At 25.6% G+C, this 20,411-nt stretch overlaps 2 protein-coding genes across 6 annotated transcripts; one reads left to right on the top strand and one right to left on the bottom strand.

Annotated features, from left to right (window-relative positions):
* The first annotated feature begins 2,601 nt into the window (after positions 1 to 2,601).
* LOC112689614 (beta-1,3-galactosyltransferase 5-like) lies at positions 2,602 to 4,175 on the top strand. Its single transcript, XM_025563400.1, has one exon. It carries the CDS (start codon positions 3,057 to 3,059, stop codon positions 4,107 to 4,109), a length of 1,053 nt encoding a protein of 350 aa, XP_025419185.1. The 5' UTR covers positions 2,602 to 3,056; the 3' UTR covers positions 4,110 to 4,175.
* A 615-nt stretch (positions 4,176 to 4,790) lies between these two features.
* On the bottom strand, positions 4,791 to 20,293 carry LOC112689663 (microtubule-associated protein Jupiter-like). Of its 5 annotated transcripts, none has more exons than XM_025563480.1 (4): positions 7,741 to 7,850; positions 7,275 to 7,352; positions 6,129 to 6,319; positions 4,791 to 5,028 (listed from the first exon to the last, which is right to left on the bottom strand). In XM_025563480.1, exons 1-4 carry the CDS (start codon positions 7,749 to 7,751, stop codon positions 4,880 to 4,882), a joined length of 429 nt encoding a protein of 142 aa, XP_025419265.1. In that variant the 5' UTR covers positions 7,752 to 7,850; the 3' UTR covers positions 4,791 to 4,879. The 5 variants fall into 5 exon arrangements, with proteins under 5 accessions (XP_025419265.1, XP_025419263.1, XP_025419267.1 ...); XM_025563478.1 differs by having other exon boundaries at positions 7,275 to 7,565; XM_025563482.1 differs by lacking the exons at positions 7,275 to 7,352; positions 7,741 to 7,850 and adding an exon at positions 20,101 to 20,293.
* Between the last annotated feature and the right edge of the window lie 118 nt (positions 20,294 to 20,411).

The raw sequence follows: 20,411 nt of genomic DNA on the forward strand, positions 1-20,411 counted from the left end.
ATAAAATCACGTTTTTGATTGTTATTAATATAGTCAGTCGAGAAAAGTGTATAAAGGTGCCGACTCTTCTATCGAAATATATAGTTTAAAACACTTTAATAAACGTTATAATTACTTAAAAGACATAATTAATATGAATATTTGTATTATTTTACAACAAAACAAATTATTTATTTAAGTAGTAACCTGATCAAATTACTTATTAAATATTTTACATCGATAACACTATTTTAAATACTTATTTTGAACACTTATTAAATTATTATTAATAATTATATATTTTTTCTATTTTTTAACATTTAATTCATAGAATATAATTTTTATAATTTATTTAGAATATAACCTTAAAAAACAACAATACATTTTTAACCACACCTCTTTTGAAACATTCCTAAGTCTGTATGAAATGGGAAGGAATTTGTGTTGTAAAAAACCAGAACCGTTTGGGAATTGACCTACTCGTAAAACCTTTTTCAGCGGGAGTCGTTAGGGAATTAACCCTTTTAAAAGACAAGAGCCGTTTAGGAAAAACGGGAGCCGAATGGGCTATGCCCAAAAAGGCATAGGTTCAACGGTAACACCCAAAAAGAGTTGAACACTCAAAACTTTCTCGACGGACAACGTCAGGTATTACTCATTCATTGATCATCGCTACATCTCAAAACTATATGAACTCAAAATTTGATATGGTGGTCTCTCCAATATTCAATACATGCAATAAGAAGGGATCTTAAAAAATATTGGAACCAGAAAATACGGTAATTTAGCGTATCATCAAAATTACAATACTGATTCATTTGAACTTTCGTTTTATTTGTTTTATAAAACCACCAACAGTTACACCAAACTTGCTTTAAATAGTGTAAAATAATTATCCATTAAAACCTGTGCCACGGCCAAGAATGTTCCGTGCGAAGCCGGGTAATTAACTAGTTAATGTATACATATATTAATATACAAGTATTATTTTTCAGATAATCATTGTTCTTTAAATTCTAATAATAAAAACACTAACTTTATGTATTGATTAACATTGTCCAAACTTAATAATAATTAGAGCAGAGGACTTATAGCATTTGCATTTTTTTTTTGCGCAGTCATAAAAATAGCAGAGTGCGAAACAAATATGTTTCATGCTTCCACAAAGCTAGTTTTGAAATTATATTGTGCATATAAATGCATATTTTGCGTTTTTTGGTTTTTAGGGCATATTTCTTTCATTTTATACTTTTAGAAGCGTATTTTAAATAATTTATCATTTTATCAATATTTTTTCGTCGACGTTTTTATTTATTTATTTATACAAACAAAATAACGTTAAATTTAAAATGATTTTAAATTTTAATCATAATATTAATATGGTTTTTGACTTTTCCCAGATTCATGATGGTTTTACCATATTATAAATACTATAATACATAAATATTATAAATACTATTTATAATCAATGGTTTCACTAAAAACACGTCTCGAGAGTTGTCGTTTAGATTGATTGTCGAGTTATTAATTTTATTAATGGACAGATGAGATAATATTGTTCGACGCACAAAATATTGATACGGGCCACGGGGACGCCTATCGCCGACATCGAACATATTCGTATTTCAGTAATCGCTGTCAACCTGTCTCTCAACGGTTAACAGTCAAAACACGTTCTATTTACTATTTATTAAAAAAAAATACTTTAAGTATCCAGATAAGAAAACTCTTAAAATAAACCAATTAGTTAATTGTAAGTTGTTAAATAAAGTTGTAAATAAAATGTATTCATTATAATAAGTACCTACAGAAAAATTCTTATTTTTTATTAAAAAAAATTAATTTTAAAATGCATATTTTAAAAGTGTATTTTGTATATTTAAGTGTATATTTGGTGAATTTTTAGAGCTACAAGTCATCTGTCCTAACAATAATAGTGGATGTACTTACCAATCTCTGATTTTATTTTTATGCAATGCCATTATAAAATTGACATAAATGCCTGTCTTGTTATTAAGGGATATAGGCGCGGAGTACATACCAGTTGTGGTAATGCAACAAATTACTTTTTTTTCTAATTAATCTTTCCTAATTTATCAAATATTTTTATTTTTTTTTTCCTTTATTTATTTCAACAAGGCAATTTCCAGTTTGACAAGTTGACATACTTAACAATTTAACCAAAAAATCAATTAGGTGTCTTATCTTAAACATTTTTGGAGTAGGTATTCTAAATAAAAATTATTAATTAATAAAATTAAACAACCAATGGAGGTATTATTACATTTTATTAATATTCCATTAATTACAATTGTTCCAAGTTCAAAAGATAATATTGTTCCACTTTTTTTACCGCGGGCCATAAAAAAAAATTTTTTTTTAAGTAAATGTAAAATATTACAGTTACGCAAATAAATGTTGTAATGTAGAATACTTTCGCGGGCCAGATATTCAATGATGGCGGGCCGTAGTTTGGCCACCACTGATCCAAGTCATGACAATAAGTTAGTAAAATCCTAAGAATTTGATTTAATTTTTATCACTGTATAATTTTTTTTTTAATTCAGTTATTAAAAATGCATTTTACTATAATTATATAATTTTATTATAATTATTATAATAATTACCTATTGTATTTTCAGTTATTTAACAATTTTTAGTGTTAGAGGGGCTAAGACCTGTACTTTACATTTCTGAGGGACTTAGTCCCCTCAAGCCTTTCCCCGATTGCCGCCTATGATCAGAATTTAGTGTACTTGTTGAGATTTTGGTTCCCACTACGAATTATGACCAGGTTGCTCCATTGTTAGTGAAATGGTGGGGTTCGTCATATAATTTAGTAAAGTGAAAGTGGTTTGAAATGTGTAATGTTGCAAAAAATAATACTCCATTTGTGTATGAAGTACGAGATTGCAAGGACAAGAAATCATTTAATATTCGCTAGTGATAAGAAAATCTTTGAGACGGTATTAATCAAGTGGACTGTAAAGTAAGTGTAAACAGTAAATATATATGTACGTACCTATATAGTTAAATGTCATATAAGTTTAACAGACGTCTACGACGTCATCGACCAGATGGCATTATGGAGAAACAAAATTATAATATTTATCTTAATCAGTTTGTTATTCGTAGTACTGTTTAATTTGCTTTCAACAAACCAAGAAACATACCATGACGTTAAACCGAAAACGTTTTACCGTAACACACGACGTTTAATGAATTTAAAAAACTTCAAATACGTTATCAACAGTGATGTCTGTGAATTATTACATCCGACGCCGATAATAGTGCACAGTTACATTGGGAATTTCGACTTCCGCTTAGCTTTACGTCAATCTTATTCAAAAACAGTCTTAGATTCTTTGGGCTTCCGTTATGTATTTATGGTTGGGTTATCCAACAGCAGTGATGTTCAATCACGATTGCTCCAAGAATCGTTTCAATTCGGCGACATAGTTCAGGGAAACTTCCGAGAAGCCTATAGGAATTTAACTTACAAACATGTAATGGGATTGACTTGGTTTACAGAATTTTGTCAAAATTCAACTTATATGGTCAAAATGGACGATGACATAGCAGTTAACGTATTCAAATTAAAAGATGTCATCCAAAGTAATTACGATTTGGCTGGTTGTATAATTAAGACGAAACCAATAAGAGATAAACATAATAAATGGTATGTGAGCAAAGAAGAATTTACCGAAGAAACATATCCAGCATTTTTATCCGGTTGGTTGTATGTAGCAAAAATGACTTCAGTTCAACGTTTGTTGAGAGCAATTAAACTTAAAGATTATTTTTGGATAGACGATTTATACGTAACAGGAATCCTTGCTGAACGAGCTCAAATATGTTTAAAAGATTTAAGGTCAGATTTCGAGATTGATCCTGGTGCAATATATTGCTGTATTAAAAAACAACAAAGGTGTGAATTTTTAGCAGCACCAACTGGTGATAATTATTTTATATTACAACAATATTCTAAACAATTATCCTATTGTAAAGCTACAAATTTGTCTTGTGATGTATTTCGAAAATCTAAACAACACCATTCTTGTCTTGATTTATGGAAAAAACCAGCAGTAAAAACACAGAAAGGAAAACCTTCAATAGAAATTTTGAACTAAAATTAACTTATTTCTATCTCGTTAACATTTTGTAAACTATACATTTTATTGTATAAGGTAATTATTAAATTATTCATACAATTAGAGATTGTGTTTAATTTAAAAATGTAATAATAAACTAATATTATTTATATTTGAAATAATGCACTGTTTAAAAATGATAAGTAAACATTTTTCTTAGTATAATGAATAACTAACAGCAATAAAAATAATTACTTTTACATATCTTTATGTTGGTTTAAAATAATACATTTTCCTAGGTAGATCATGTTCTCTATAATTATTTTAACGCTATTTATGATTGAACAATTTTAATAAATGTATTATTTTAAAATTTAAAAGCTTTTGTTTAACAGGAATACAGCTGTGAATATTGTTCTATGTATAAAAATAAATATAAAAATGTTAGGAGAAATAATTATTTGTTCTAGGATTCCAATGTTAGTTCACAATAACAAATTATTTCATAATGAAATTAGTAATAAATAAAGTATTTTATTGTGTAAAAAAATGAATTTTTTTTGTGGAATAATTCAATTCACAAACATTATAAAACAATAACATTTTATATAATGAGAACGAATAAAATGCAGGGGTTTTTAAGAATGACAATAGTAATAATTTTTAGATATCATACATATTAAGTCATTTTCTTATTTATCATAAATAAGAATTTATCGATGAAAAGAACAATAGTCATCGATATATTGTTCAAATATAAAGCAATGTAAATTGTGACAAAATAATAGTTGAATACTTGATGTCAACTATTACCATAAACCAGAACTGTAACCACCTGGTGGCACACGACTTGCTTTTTTTTGTTCTGGAGCTGGTTCTGACTGTGCAGATACATGCTGAGTTGGATTAGCTGCCGGCTTAGGAGCTTCATAACCTTCTCCAGTTATTGGATTGCCATCTATAAAATATTAAATAGTTAGCAAACAATTAATTGCATATTTATCTACCAAAATTCCGAAAAAAAATAAAAAAAGAAAGAATAACAAGGATTGAGATTAAGTAATAAAGACCAATAAAATACATCAACATTTAATTTAAAACTTATAATATTTGATACACCAATTTTAATGTTTACATTTAAAAATTAATTATTCCAAGATGAATGATAATATTTTATGACATGTACCTATTATCATTAATTCTAAATTTTAATTTAAAATCTCATAAATTTCATTTAACTAACTCAAAAATGTAAAATATATTTACTTTCAATAATTGTATTTAATTATAATTATATACTACTGATTGGTGTTCTGATACTACCATTTTTTTTATAATTTAAATTAAGTAAATCTTTTTCATTTTTAATTAAATAACTTACCTTGTCTTTTAAAAGATGTTCTTGAATGGTTATTGGTATTATTAATTTTATTGGTAGCAGCAAATTTATTGTTAAAAGCTTCAAGCAAATCACGTAAAAAGTCATACAAAAGCAAGTATTATATAAAAAAAAAAACATGCAACAAAAAGATAAGCAAAACCACTAATTATGTTAAAAATAATAATCTATATTAAAAATCTATAAATTAACATTTTTAAATTAATAGTTTTTTTTTACGGTTTAAATATTTAAAAATTATTTGAATAAAAAACTTAAAAGATAGTATTTTTTATTTATAAAATAATGATTTGATACAATGAAAAAAATTATTAATTTAAAATCAACACATGATTCTATTCATTCAGATTTAGATTTTATTAATAACAAGTGTGTATTTAAATTTTTTTTATTTATATCCTATAAATCTATAAATACGCTGTGAATAAAGTTAATTTATAAACTGACAAATTAAATCTGAAATCCTCATTAAAATAGTTATCATACATACAAATATTTTTTTTAACAATGATTACTAAGTTATGCAAGCAATTAAATAAAATAAATAAATAAATGTTCATTAATATTGAATTCATTAGATACATTTTTAATTTATGAAAATAAATATAAAGCAATAAATTCAATACTCAACAACTCCTATTATCATAACAAATTATTACCATATTTTTCAGAATTTCCATCGGTTGCAGTAGTATCAGTTACATTAGTAGTTTTGGTTGGAGACTGACCACCCAAAATAATGGAACTTTGGAGGTTCTTCTGATTTGTACCACGTTTATGTGGATTAACTTCATCACATGATGCTGTACCAAATATGTCACTACTTCCGCCACCTGGCGGTTTTAAGACCCTAAAAAAAAAAAAAAAAAAAAAATATAGTTAACATCATATTATTGCTATTATTAAATTACATACATTACTCAAAAGTAATTTTACTTATAAATGTTACAATAATAAAAAAAATGATTTAAAAAACATATTGAATAATTAATCGTTCAATACTATTATATTAATATAGTTAACTTGAGCATAGTACTGTAGTAGGAATCACTGGATATATGATGAATAGATGTTTGAAAAACGAACAAGTTGTAATTTAAATAGAGCCAATTATAATAAAGGTTTATAATAATTTAATTTTTTACTGGTTATCTCAAAAAATTGATATTTGATATACTATGATTCCAAGAATTTTAGTCATAAAAATTTTCAAGACGCCATAAAAGAAAGATTATATCATAAAGTAAAATATGTTTATATTATTTAAGAAGAATTTCAGTCTAATAGCAGTATTTCCTTAATTTAATATACACTTCTTATTTTTAATAGCTAAAAAACTATTTCGTTTTTATTATAAATATGAAATTATTATTTTTGCATTTATTTAAAAAAATTGAATATACAAATAATTCTAACATAATTATAACTAAAGTTCATTACTAAATATTTAAAAAACATTATTTTAAAGATAATTATAACCCACAACAAAGTTATGAATTTCTGTGTATGTACTAACATTTTTATAACATCTAACAATGTTAAGTGTTAAGTAATTAATAAATAATCAAAATGCATTGTAAATTATGATTATAATTTATTATAAATACACATATAAATTATTAGTTTTCATTATTAATCATACAACTAGGTATTCAATAATTTGTGCAACTATTTTTAATGTTAAAGTTAATATTTTTAATCAATCACCAAAAACATTATTTTCTAAATTGAAATTATTTTATAATATAGGCTGTTAAATTTATTTGTAATAAATGTCCTATATACACTGAAAGAATATTACTTGCCTATTATGACATGGAGATCCTAAGAATTCAGCGCCCCAAAGATCATGACAAACACCTCCAGGAGGTGTCTTATTTTCTCTATTAGGTAATTTAGACATAATATTTAGTTGAATTATCCACGAAAAAAAAAAAATGAAATCAATAAAAAAATTTTAAGGAAAATAAAAACGAAAGTTAATGTTAAAAAGGAAAATCTCGATCGAAGTATAGTTATTAAAAGTGGGTAGACAATGAAAACTGGATGATATTTGAATGACCTCGCCTTATTAGGAATACTTGATAGCGATCATCCTACACAAAATTATTTATTAAAATTTATTGAAAATTACAATTAATAATGTAATTAAATGTAGTTGAAAATAAATACCAATAACAATTATTGGGATTTATAAAATTTATATATTTAATGTCTTTAAAGCAATTTTAAATATTCAATATATGAAATTATAATTTATAATAAATATACCTTAAATTCATTTGGAGGCGAAAACTTAGGATAAATTCAAACAAATTAACTAATTAATAATTATATTATAACATAACTTGTTCTTTTGAAGAATCAAGAACTTATACAATGCATTTGTTCGAATATCAACTAAAACTAACGAATACTGAACAGAATAAATTTGCCTTGAATTAAGTGTAGGTTGAACTATGTACAACTACCAGTACAGCCACAACGGAAATATAAAAACAATTTGTAGTAAATTCAATAAACCTTAAATATAAAATAAAAACAAACATATCGATCAGAAAACATTGAATTTCTAATTTATTGTGTACATGTTTTTTTTACACTATTTTAGCTTGCAAAATAGGAATGATCCCAGTGTCAGATTGGCTAAATATTTCAGACCGGGAAATTACCGTATGACCGGCCCACTATCCAATAATAATAGTTTTCCATCAAAGTCTTCTTTATTCATGGATTTAATGCTCGTAGAACTGTTTACATCACGTTTACACTAGGGGTTTTTATCACAATCTTACAATTAAATACAATATACTTAAATACATTATTTTTATAAAATAATTTTTAATCTAAGTACATCGGCCTAGTGTTATAATACGACTACCGACCCACCGGGAACTTTCCCCGTATCCCGGTGGGCCAATCCACCGCTGAATGTTACTAATATTGTACAACAGGTATGCGTAATTATACAATTTAATTTAGATTATAAATGACAGTTACACACACATTTATAGAGTAAATATAATTTTCAAAAAAATAATTTATAATTCTGAAATCTTCCAACTTATAAAATACGATAGACTCATTTCATATATTCTGAGTTTAAAAAATAATTTTCAGAATCAACACTAAATGCTTTTAAATCTATAATACCTAGGTAAATAAAATATTACATAATAAACCTATGTATGAATGGTGAATATACTCGTGGAAAAAAATTGACATTCAAAAAGTATTCATTTATGTGATTACCCTTGGTAATTTAGATACAATACTATTTTTACATTTATTCGGCAACACCGTTATTATCAATATTACATCGATTGACTAAAGCACGTTTTTATTTTTTTTTTATAAAAACTGAATAGAGAATTTTAATAGTTATTGTATGTATATCAAATTACAATGGCCAATACATCCGCCGATAACAAATATAGCTCGAGGGAATTCATTCACTTAAAAAGATTTGGACAACTGTAGAATAATAAATATAGCTAGATCGCTCATGTTTACGTTCATTGACATGGTTTGCGCCAAAAATTAATATAATAATAATCAAAATTTACGGCATGTCCAATATTTTCATTGTCATCAACACAGCCGATACCACCATTAAAGAATTATATTATTCATCATGGACCCGATAAAATGTCACAGGAAATAAAATTGGGTTTTCACGCAAACAATTATTTCACCCTCGGCTTTAAGGATTCACCCCAGGTTATAAAATATATTACATAAGAGGAATCACTTACCACATATTAAAATATATGACTCATATTTAATCATATTTCACGAGTAACCATTAATTTATTCGACCTTTAATTATTTACTGTAAATATTTTTTTTAATGAATATTAATATTATAATAATTTGCAACAAGTTTAATTGCAAAGCAAATATATAAAAGCTTTATTTTAATCAAGTTAAAAATGTTACGTACTAGAAACCAAACCATATTCATTAAATTATACATAAATAAATAAAAATGATTTGAGTTAGTATAATTTATACAGATAGATTAACTTATTGTTGTATAACATCTTACATTTTTAATTTATAAACATATAAATAAAGAAATTGCAAGTCTCAAACAATTTATTTAATTTATACTTTTAATACTTGATGCGTGTTTAAATGTGATATTACTACTAACATAAAGTTAAACGTTCGCTATTGCGGGGGTAATTTGTCATGTATTTAGTTTAAAACGGACAAGGGTCAATGCTCGGTAAACATATTTTTGTGAAGCCATGACTTGAATAGACGAATAGAACTTGAGTACATATTATATTGCACCATTAAACTATTTTAGATTCAAAAACGATTACGATTACATAGTAACGGGAAGTTACCGTCGGGAACCGAATGAGTAAAAATACATAATACAATAAGCGATTACTCCGTCAGTATTCGCTGCATAGTCTATGTACGTTCAATATCCATATTGAACTAGAAAAGAGTAATTTGATAAAAAGAAAAAAAACTATTAGGCGCAGTAGACTTGATTTCTAATTGCATAAAAAACGATAAAAATGGCGAGGAGTTATAAAATTATAATGTTAACCTAAAAATCTTATTAAAATTTGATCAAACACGAATTCTATATATTCAAAAAAAAAAAAAAAAAAACTTAAATGTAAATCATAATATGTGAATATAGAAATATACAATTTTAATATTTCACCAATAATAACTATTGAAAATATCATAATATATAATCTCATTAGTGAAAATGTTGTTAATTTTATTAATTTTCAAACTGATTATTAGGGTCACAAATAATCAGGGAAAGTTCAATTAACTAAAAGCAATAATGTTCAAATTATACTTCGGCAGTTCGTGGATATAATATTCTGTTATTTTAAGCCTTAGATTAAAATCATTATTCGAAAGCGTTCAATATTAATCAATTTTAGTGAAGGTTATGATGACTAAAATACGTAAGAATATCATTATGTACTTTCCCCCAGTTAAATGTATTTTTGTATCTTAGAAGTTACAGAACATAGGGTGGTCATGATAATAATAAAACAAAATAGTATTGTTGATTTCAGGACAAGTAACCGTGGCATGCATGTGTAACAACCCACAATCATCAAACATTCTCTCTATGAAAGTATAACAGAACATTGTTAAAAAATAGATTTCAGAAATTCAATGAACCGTTTTTATTTCATCTAAAAATATTCCAATAGGAAGTCACGTGCTACTATTTAGTATGATGATTATAGTGAACATCTATGAAATTCGGTGGACCGTGCACATAGGAAATTCAAATGGGTACAATACCGTAACTAGCACGCCTTCCTACCCTAGGGATCATAATTTCAGATAAAATGTATTCATATAAATAATAACCCATTTAATTTATATAGTTGAATGCGGTAATTGCCAGGTACCTAAACAATTTGTATGTATTTACGACGATGAACAAAAAATGTGATATACATTTTGATATTTTAAATCTGTACCAGACACCAAAATCCACTTCCTAGTCTGCGCTTATGAAATTGATGTGTACTTTTCGTGCGTATTGTTATTATTCCCATGCACACAATCTAAAAACATGAATCACTTTTTTATGACGAATACTGTAATACTTTTAGAATTTAATGGAAAATTAAATGGTTCAAATTCTCAAGAAAAACATATTCTTTCCAAACGTTCTACATTGAATGAGAGTGAAACAAATTAAAGAAAAAAATCTTCATGATAAACACGTTACTAAATTGTGAGACCAAAATAATTCTCTTAAATAATATAATCTATTCTTGATTACGAGAACAAAATACCTAAAATGCTAACCTCACAAATATTAAATCTAAATTATCAATAATAGAATAAATATTTTGTTATTTAAATATATATATATATATATGTATTCAAGAATGAATAAATAATAAATAATAATATACAAGTATAACTCAATCAATAAATTAATTTAAAGAAATTATGTATATAAAGTGAAGATTATGAAATTATTTTTCAAACAAAACAAAAAAGAATTAAAATTTTTTTAATTAATAGTATTTGAAAATACACATACAATTTTTTTAAAGTAAATTTTAGTGTTATTTGTTTAAATAATTTGTATCTTATTTTCTAATTACTAGACCCTAAACCACATTGAACATTAATATTAAAACAGATTTAATTCAAAAATATATTAAATGTTAAGAAAATAGTGTGTATTGTTCCGTTGAAGTATTCCTAAATATATTATGGTTTGTAGTAACTCGTTAGTTTCTACCTACGTAATATCGAAAAATTTAGTAATTAAATTAACAATTATACAAATAAAAATAAAGAAATAAAATATTTTTATAAAAAATATATATATTAATAGTATATAAAGGTAAATATTTATAAAAACACCAATAGTAATAATTCATAAGGATTTCATTAAGAAACTTCGTAATAAATAATTTATTAAACAATAATGGTTCGTAAATAGCATCAATCAGTTGTATATTATTATTAGAATTTTATTTGGTTGATAAATTCCACTTATAAAAAAATGGTAAAATACAATTCTAAAAATGTTCGTATGAATAACTCAAATATAATTTTAAATTGTGAGTTATAATATTAATATCAAAGATAAGAGTTAAAACCTAATCTATAACAGTGGTTCATGTGCGTTGATGAATATAATTATAAATATATAAATCATAATTTGTTGACCAATAAACAAAATATTCAGAAAAACCAATTTGTCCAATTTTTTAATGTTAAAACAATTAAAATAAATATAATTTACAAAAACCATATTTATAAAAATAATTTATATTATTAAATATATTTTTTACACGTAAAAAAGAAATTGAAAAATAAATTAAATTATAAAAGAGCTACATTTTTTAGAAAGAAATAATAACATTTTTAAAGAAAAATATTTATGAATTTATTTAAAATTATATTGAATAATATTAAAAGCATATTAAATTATCAATTAATTTTGATAAGTAATTATTGAATTTTAAATTCTATGTTTTTCTTTTTAAAATTAAAGTTCTATAATTATTTTTTTTTTCCACATCCTATATTGTCCAACTCAATGTGTCTGTAGGAAGCATAAGTAGCCATGGTCCAATTAATGGAGACTTGAATAGTACAAGGGACACGTCAAACGTGGAATACTGACAATGCACGACTGCGCTAGGCACTCTTGTTTCCTAATGTGCTGCGGTATCGTGGTTACGGGTAAATCGCCGACTGACTGAATGCAACGTTACACTTCTATGGCGGATCCATAGACCAAAAAGACGAATTCAACATTTCCTAATTTAAGCCCTCCCCTTGCTCACCTCATTGAAAGGCTACGTTTATTCAAGACCGGATTTACACCGCTTTAATATTCACTAAAAGAATCAGTATAACCGTCAGAATGGCAATATGAGACGGAAATGTCTACGGAGCATTAGAAAACAGTTTCACGTAATTTAAGCACACTTTTTGACTACTATAATGAATATTATACAGTTATAAGGTTTGTTTTAATAGTATGTGATCATTTAATACTTTAACGATTATTAAAATAAAATAAAATTGAATAACAATAAATCATGCGAAGAAAAAGTGCATAACTATTTATTTCAATTCACAATTTATAAGAAATTGATTTATGGTGCTCAATTAATTATATACGATGCTACTGGAATATCATAAGAAATTGATCACTATTCTAGTTATTTTCGAAAATATGAAAATTACAAGTTTTATTAATTAAATATGAATTTGCGTTTCAACAATATTTGATAAGAATAAACAAAATTAATTTCATTAAAAAAAAAAAAAACTTTAAGTACTTCGATCTAATCTAGAACATATTAATTAACATATAAAGTGAAAACGCAGAATATTTTAATAAGTTAATATTTTACTTCGAATATGTATAATATAAATAAATACATTTATAACAAAGGATGAAGATGAAGGCAGTTAATATTAATTTAAATGAAAATTAACATAATTTTTTTCCTTATTGAGTTAAGAAATGATAAGATATTTTAAAAATGTATACAACTAATTAATAATAAATATCAGTAAATCTTTATTCTTCTTTAAAAATTAAAATTTTATCATTTAATGACATGTACTTTTAACTTATATTTTTATATATTCTGATATTTATGATAAGAGTGATGTCAAATACTTTACATTGTATGGTACAGGATCTATCTAGACCATTTCTAACCCATCAACAAAATATCGATGGATGACAAATTCTTCGTAAGATACGGTCTGTCGACCATTCTATACTTCTATATAAATATATACATCAATCATTTACTACCACCATATAGTAACTTTTAAATTATTAATATTTATAATATGTTAAATAAAATTGAATAATCAAAAAAAAAAAAAAATAATACGGTATTTTCTGACTATAAAAATAATAATTAGCGCGTGAATTAGAGTATACTTAAACGATTAAAAATTGCGTATTTAAAATAATAAGATTTAGATTATGCCTGGACTTTAAAAAAAAATATACAACACTTTTTAAAATATTATTTAATCTTGCTTTGGGTCATTCTTTTTAGATATAAAATACTAGTTTTTTTTTTTACTTAATTACAAAGAGGTAATAAAGTTCACTTCAAGATCAGAACTAACTGAATAAACGAGGTTTACAAAATAAAATTAAAACAAATTATCCAACAATTTCTTAACGTCATTCATATACAATATACTACAATAACAACTAAAATTTAAATTTAAATTCAATTAAAAAAAGGTTTGAATAAGATCGTGCAGATCCCATGCAACCAAGGAGTGTTATTTAAGCATATGACATCCATAATCTAATCAGTTTGCGTGCTAACAATTTAAATCCTTTAACTTGCTAAGTTCTAATGATTTCGTGCTTCACGATCCAATCTTCTATAATGTTCTACTTTTATATAGTTAGCCACACATCTCTACTGGTTTTTTTATTTCAATCCTCAGTTTATAATTAACATGTTAGTTATCACAGTTGGACGATTTTGTTGATTGTTTTAATTTTTGTCTAAATATGCGTTAGGATTTTTCTTTAGTGGCGTCTTATATTCGTTTTAATATGGCATTATTATAAAACACAAAATCACAGCGGAACAAACAAAACCAAACCGGAACGGTCATCACATTCACTCTTTTGTCCACAATACTCAGTATAAAATATATAAAGCCATCGGCCTCTGATCAGGGCGGAAAAAATAGAGATTCAAAATGAACTAATAAGTTTTCTAAAATGTATAATATTTAATTTTTAAGCATTAAGTACTTAATTAAATAAGTAATTATTAAATTTACTGAACACAAAAACATTAAAATATAATTATTAATTACATATTATAGTTTTTATTAGTGTTTAACGCATACATTTGAACATAAATTATGATTATTTTACAAAGAAAATTATGAACTGAATTTGTGAAGAATACGCATAAGCTAAATAAAAAAATAATTTATACTGTTATCAAATACTTCAAAGTTTGAAGTAGTTTTAAATATAAAGTAAAGTAAACTGTAACATACTGTAAACATTGAACTTAAATTCGGAAAGTTATTTTCAAGATAATTATATCAATATATGTATATATATTATATTTAACAGAAAACCACTAGACATACTAAGAATACTCCAGAATGATCATTACGAAACCCTTTTGCCTGGACAACAGACCATTATCCATGGTCCATAATATTTCCCATGATGATGAGTGCATTTTCATTATCACTTTTTAATGGTGCACAATGTGCTTGGACACTACCTGCTTACTCCCACAAGTAACGGTTTTCGTTATACAAAGAACAAAATGTTATTACATTGAATCTGTGAATGTTCATTTTTAGTTTACAATGCTTCTTGTATTAAGGACAATAACCCGATGATTCTATACTTACTACCTATTTTATGGTGAAAATTATAACTAATATACAACTCAAATTATTATAATGGTAAAAAAGAAAGGAAGAATGAATCTATTCTAAAGTATTATTGCCATTATGATAACAAATTATATTTTAAAACAATTGAGAGACTTAAGATCCAAGTCTTTTCTAAAAAGTCTATAACCGTGCACGTGATTTTGGCTAACATAGGCTAGGCACTGATAAATGATAATAGCTCAACGTGTTAATAAATGTATATCAAAAATAGTTTTGATATTATAAATCGTAATATTCGTTATAAAATTGACATAAATTTAAATTCACAAAAAATGTTTTGGGCATTAATTATGGTGAACGTGGCTCCCGCCGCGTTCCAGTGAAAAAATATAGTTGGTGTACGCTCCGTCCTCCTACACCCCACTAATTCGAGCACTGATCATATTATATGAGTAACATGAATAACAAATACAATCAAATACAAATTTTAGTAAACTTTTTAAACCTATATGGTTTCGAATCCATTACAATTATTTTAATTTTATTTCGGTAAATAATATAAAAACAACTAAGTCAAATGATCAATTAGAACAATAGTAAAACCTGGCAAAGACAGAATCGCTTGGGACTGTCCAATTGTTCCATCTTGACGGGGTTAACAAAAAAAAAAAAAAAATTTAATTAAAGATTAATATCCACATTTAAATTTCTCCACGAGTTTTTTCACCGAACAATTCTCATGCTGTTGTAACTCAATTTTTAGACATTTCAAATAAGAAATAGAAAATGTGTTAACGGAAATAACGATGTAATGTAGAATGATACACGATATTGAACATTATAAGGCGTGAGCACAAAACTTCACAAGCAGGCAATCAATTTAATTACCTAATTTTAAAATATTTAAATATCAATTTAATTACATGGTTTTAAATATTACCTAGGGATACTAACGATACAATGTTAATCAAAAAATGTACGGTTTGCCAGACGTAATCAAAGTTAAGTTTTCTATATTATTATTTTGCCTAGGCGGGATGAATTTATTATGTAGGTATTTGAAACGGAGCCAAATACATTTTCCGCCTTACCGAAGTTCCATAAAAAACGGGAACTATAAATGTTTTATTGCTCTTTCTCAAAGAGACAAATTATGTTACAATTATTTTCTAAATTTCTAAAATTGATTATTGAATTTATCTTCTATACCACTCCCTAAAATCTTCAATTATTATTTACTAACAGAGTGCAGTATCATAAACAATAAGCACTTAAAGGTTAATGATTGTGTACAATAGATACTCAGGAAGGGCGTTTCCTTTAGAAATCATTTGTATACAAATTTAAACCTAAAATATAAACTTGTTATATCTTAAGTCATGACTTATTATGTTAAATATACTGTTCATATAGAAGTATTTTTTTTTTTAGATAATTTAATTGTTTTCAATACTTATTGTATTATTAAAAATATAATCTAATATAATCTCGTTTATTATTAAAACCTAACCATATATAATCTTATAAATCTCATTTATTATTAAAATGTATATTTATATTAAATTAAGCAATCTAAAATGTTTGTATTCTTTACTTTATTTTAAGATCTATATAACTTTTTTCTCTACATCTCCTTATTATACACTTTTAATTTATAATTATTATAAAATTCACTACCATTCAAAAATAGTTTTGATATAAACCATATACAATAATTTGAAAATAAAATCATGTTAAATCAACAAATTAAAAATTAAAAAAATTAATTAACAAATTAAAGCAAATTAACACACATAATTTTTACCCTCAGTCAAAAAAAACACCCAACCAATAAAAATAATCCAAACACAAAACAAATATCTTGGGACTACACCTAGATAAAAGACTCACTCGAGATACACAAAAAAAAACAAAAGATCTTCCCTTAGCTTAAAACTTAACAAATTTAAACAATTACTCCATTCTAATCTCTCTCTTGATAGTAAAATTCTCGTGTATAAACAAATCATTCGACACTTAATGACTTATGGTATTCAACTGTGGGGAACAAAAAAAAAAATCCAATCTAAACAAACTCCAACCTTCTTACAAATTCTCAATGGTACTTCAGTAATCTCACTCTTCACGATCTATAAATTCTAAGCCTTCCCACTCTAGCATCTATCCTTTACAAAAATACCTACTAATTATCCTAATACTCTCACTAATTTCTCCATCTTCACACTCTCTAATAACCAAACCCATTGACTAAAATTAAATTGGCCACGTAACTTACTTTAAATAAATTCTAAATTCTCTCGGTAGTAGTGTCACAATGCACCGCCTTCTCACACGTTACCATGCCTTGTGCATAACTTATAAAAATTGCTAATTGTAAAAAAAAAAAACATTACAGATTGTATATTTTATTGTTTCTAATAAAAAAAAAAGTTTTGTCCCTGAGATGATGTATGAATGCAAGCAATTATGAAATTATAAAAATATTTTTGGTTATTCTATGTAATTTTGATTTAACATTTAAAATATTTTCAAATTTGAATATAAACAAAAGATAATTTATACTTATAACTACAGGTTCAATAAGATACTACTGTATCGAAAACAAAATATGTCATATCCTACTGCAAATAATTCTCCACCTCTCCAATTTCTAATAAATTTTCATTTATACATGTGCGCCATGGTCCTACTCTCTGGCTGAACCAATTATAGTTTAATTTAAATAAGTATTATATTATTTGATTTAAATGTTATCTAACCTTGATAATTTTGAAAAAATATCATATTAAACAAAATATTCATAAAAAAAAAAAAAATTATAATAATTTCATCTTCAAGTCATGTTTAATGACACATTACTCATATATAGGTACTTCAATGTGCATTAAAGCATAATATGGATATTCAAGGTACCTACCATGCAAATAAAACTATGAAAGTAATTGGAAAGAAAATCAATGTTAATTTTAGGTCAACAATATAAATTAAAATACTTTCATATGGGTAAGTATATAACAAAGTATAAAAAAAAAATTCATTAACATCCTACTTTTAAAGAAAAGTGTGGTGCAGTGGTTAATTGGCTATCATACTTTCAGTCATCAGTTTGAACTAGACTTTGTCGTAACACACTACAGAATAAACTCTATAGTCCTTTTCTCCAGCAATCGTTCATGTTGCTCTAAACTGCTGCTCATTGGACCAACTCACTAGGAGTGAAGTCACAAGATAATTCATTACTAAGAGAAGGGGTTACAAGTGATACTTCACTCTACATTCCTAAGTCAAAAAGATATTGACAAGGATTTTTGTTTTGACAATGTTGATTCAATGGGAAATTTAAAGAAAAAAACATTCCTACTCTATTTATAAACTACAGAATAATAAAAGTAAATATAATCTTTATTAATACTAAATAATCAATGCATTTTGAAATGTTTTAGATACAGATATACATATATTATTCCTAATTTAAATCGAATAATACGTATAAGTACAACTTCAGAACATTAAAAATAGAAATTACAAGTAGATAAAAATCTATACAAAATATATAAATAAACTACAATTAAATAATAATTACAGCACAAGCCTTTTTTAATACATTATAATGTATACAATTTAAAGATATTCAATCAATTAAAAGCAAAGGAAACAATTAATGTAAACAATGAAAATTGTCTACCTAAACTAACTTATTTCTAAGTAAAATGAAATAAATAAATAAGAATAAATTAATATATTATTCATAGATATATAATATACATTTACAATTTAATAAAAACATTCCTATAACATGGGCATATTTAAGGATGGGGCGAAGGGGCAATCGCCCCAACTTGAATCCATATTTATAAATTGATTTTAAGTGACATACACAATTTAAATTTTTTTAATGTAGATCATTTTATAACGAAATCAAATTACGCGTGGCTGTGAATACTGAAATAGGCTTTTTGTCGGGTCTATACTAAATGAAAAGTTAAATAAAATACAAGCATAACTTTCAAAACACAAGTAGGTGTTAAAAAAGAACTACACAAAAGTCGATTCTAAGTGGATTCATCAGATTTAAATAATACCAATAATTTAACTTGTAAAGTTTGAATATGAATTCAAGAAAAAATTTGAGTCCTCCCCCTTAGAAGTCTAAATACGCCCCTGGCTTATAGTTACAATTATTTAAAACTATACACTAAACTTAAGTTAAAAATGGAAACTTGATGCTTCTTAAATGTATTTAAACAAATAAATGTAAATAATTACCAAACTAAAGTGCAGTAAATTAAAATTAAAACTTCTATAGATTCGCAAAAGATGTGATTAATATTTTTTAATAAACTATACGAAGGAAGGTAGGTAAGGTTGGTAGTTAGGTTACATGTTAAAATACATATAAATATAGTCACCAATAGTTCACAATATACCAATACATATTATAAATCATTATATGAATTACGTTGTTACTAGTAAAAATGAAGTCAGTGTTATCATTTTCAATATCGAACGTAACATACGTCAAACCCTTTTGTTCTACTTTTAGCGGGAAAACAACGCACTAACAAAACACACCCAAAGGCGGATGAATTAATAAAAGAGTAATACATTTTTAGTTAAATAACTTTGATATGGAAAGTAATATTGGTACATTAAAATAGCTGATGTTGGGGTGTTCTTTAATATAAAAAAATAAAGCCAAACGTTGGTATCTTACGGAAAATCTTACGACCATAATAAGAAGAAACTTACTTGCTAGTGTTCCTCCTGATGTCGCCAATGCCAACGTTAAAGTTTGTAGAAGTCATTATTCGTTCTTTGGAAATAAAACGAAGTACAAGGAAATTGAATCAAAAAAATTCTCGTTAAAAAAAATGTGAATTGTGAGCAAGAGACCGAACTGGGAGAGCAACGAACGGAAATTAATAAACAGTACCAACCAAACGACCATTGACCAGCAGCATAATTTCACTCGTTCGTCACCAAATTGATAACACTAACATCGGTGAGTAACGGTTCAATAATCCGTTGTAATTTCAAATAATCTGTATATATTTATTTTA

This window comes from Sipha flava, unplaced genomic scaffold (genome assembly GCF_003268045.1).
Source record: "Sipha flava isolate LNK unplaced genomic scaffold, YSA_version1 45_pilon_pilon, whole genome shotgun sequence".
Taxonomy (NCBI): Eukaryota; Metazoa; Arthropoda; class Insecta; order Hemiptera; family Aphididae; genus Sipha; species Sipha flava.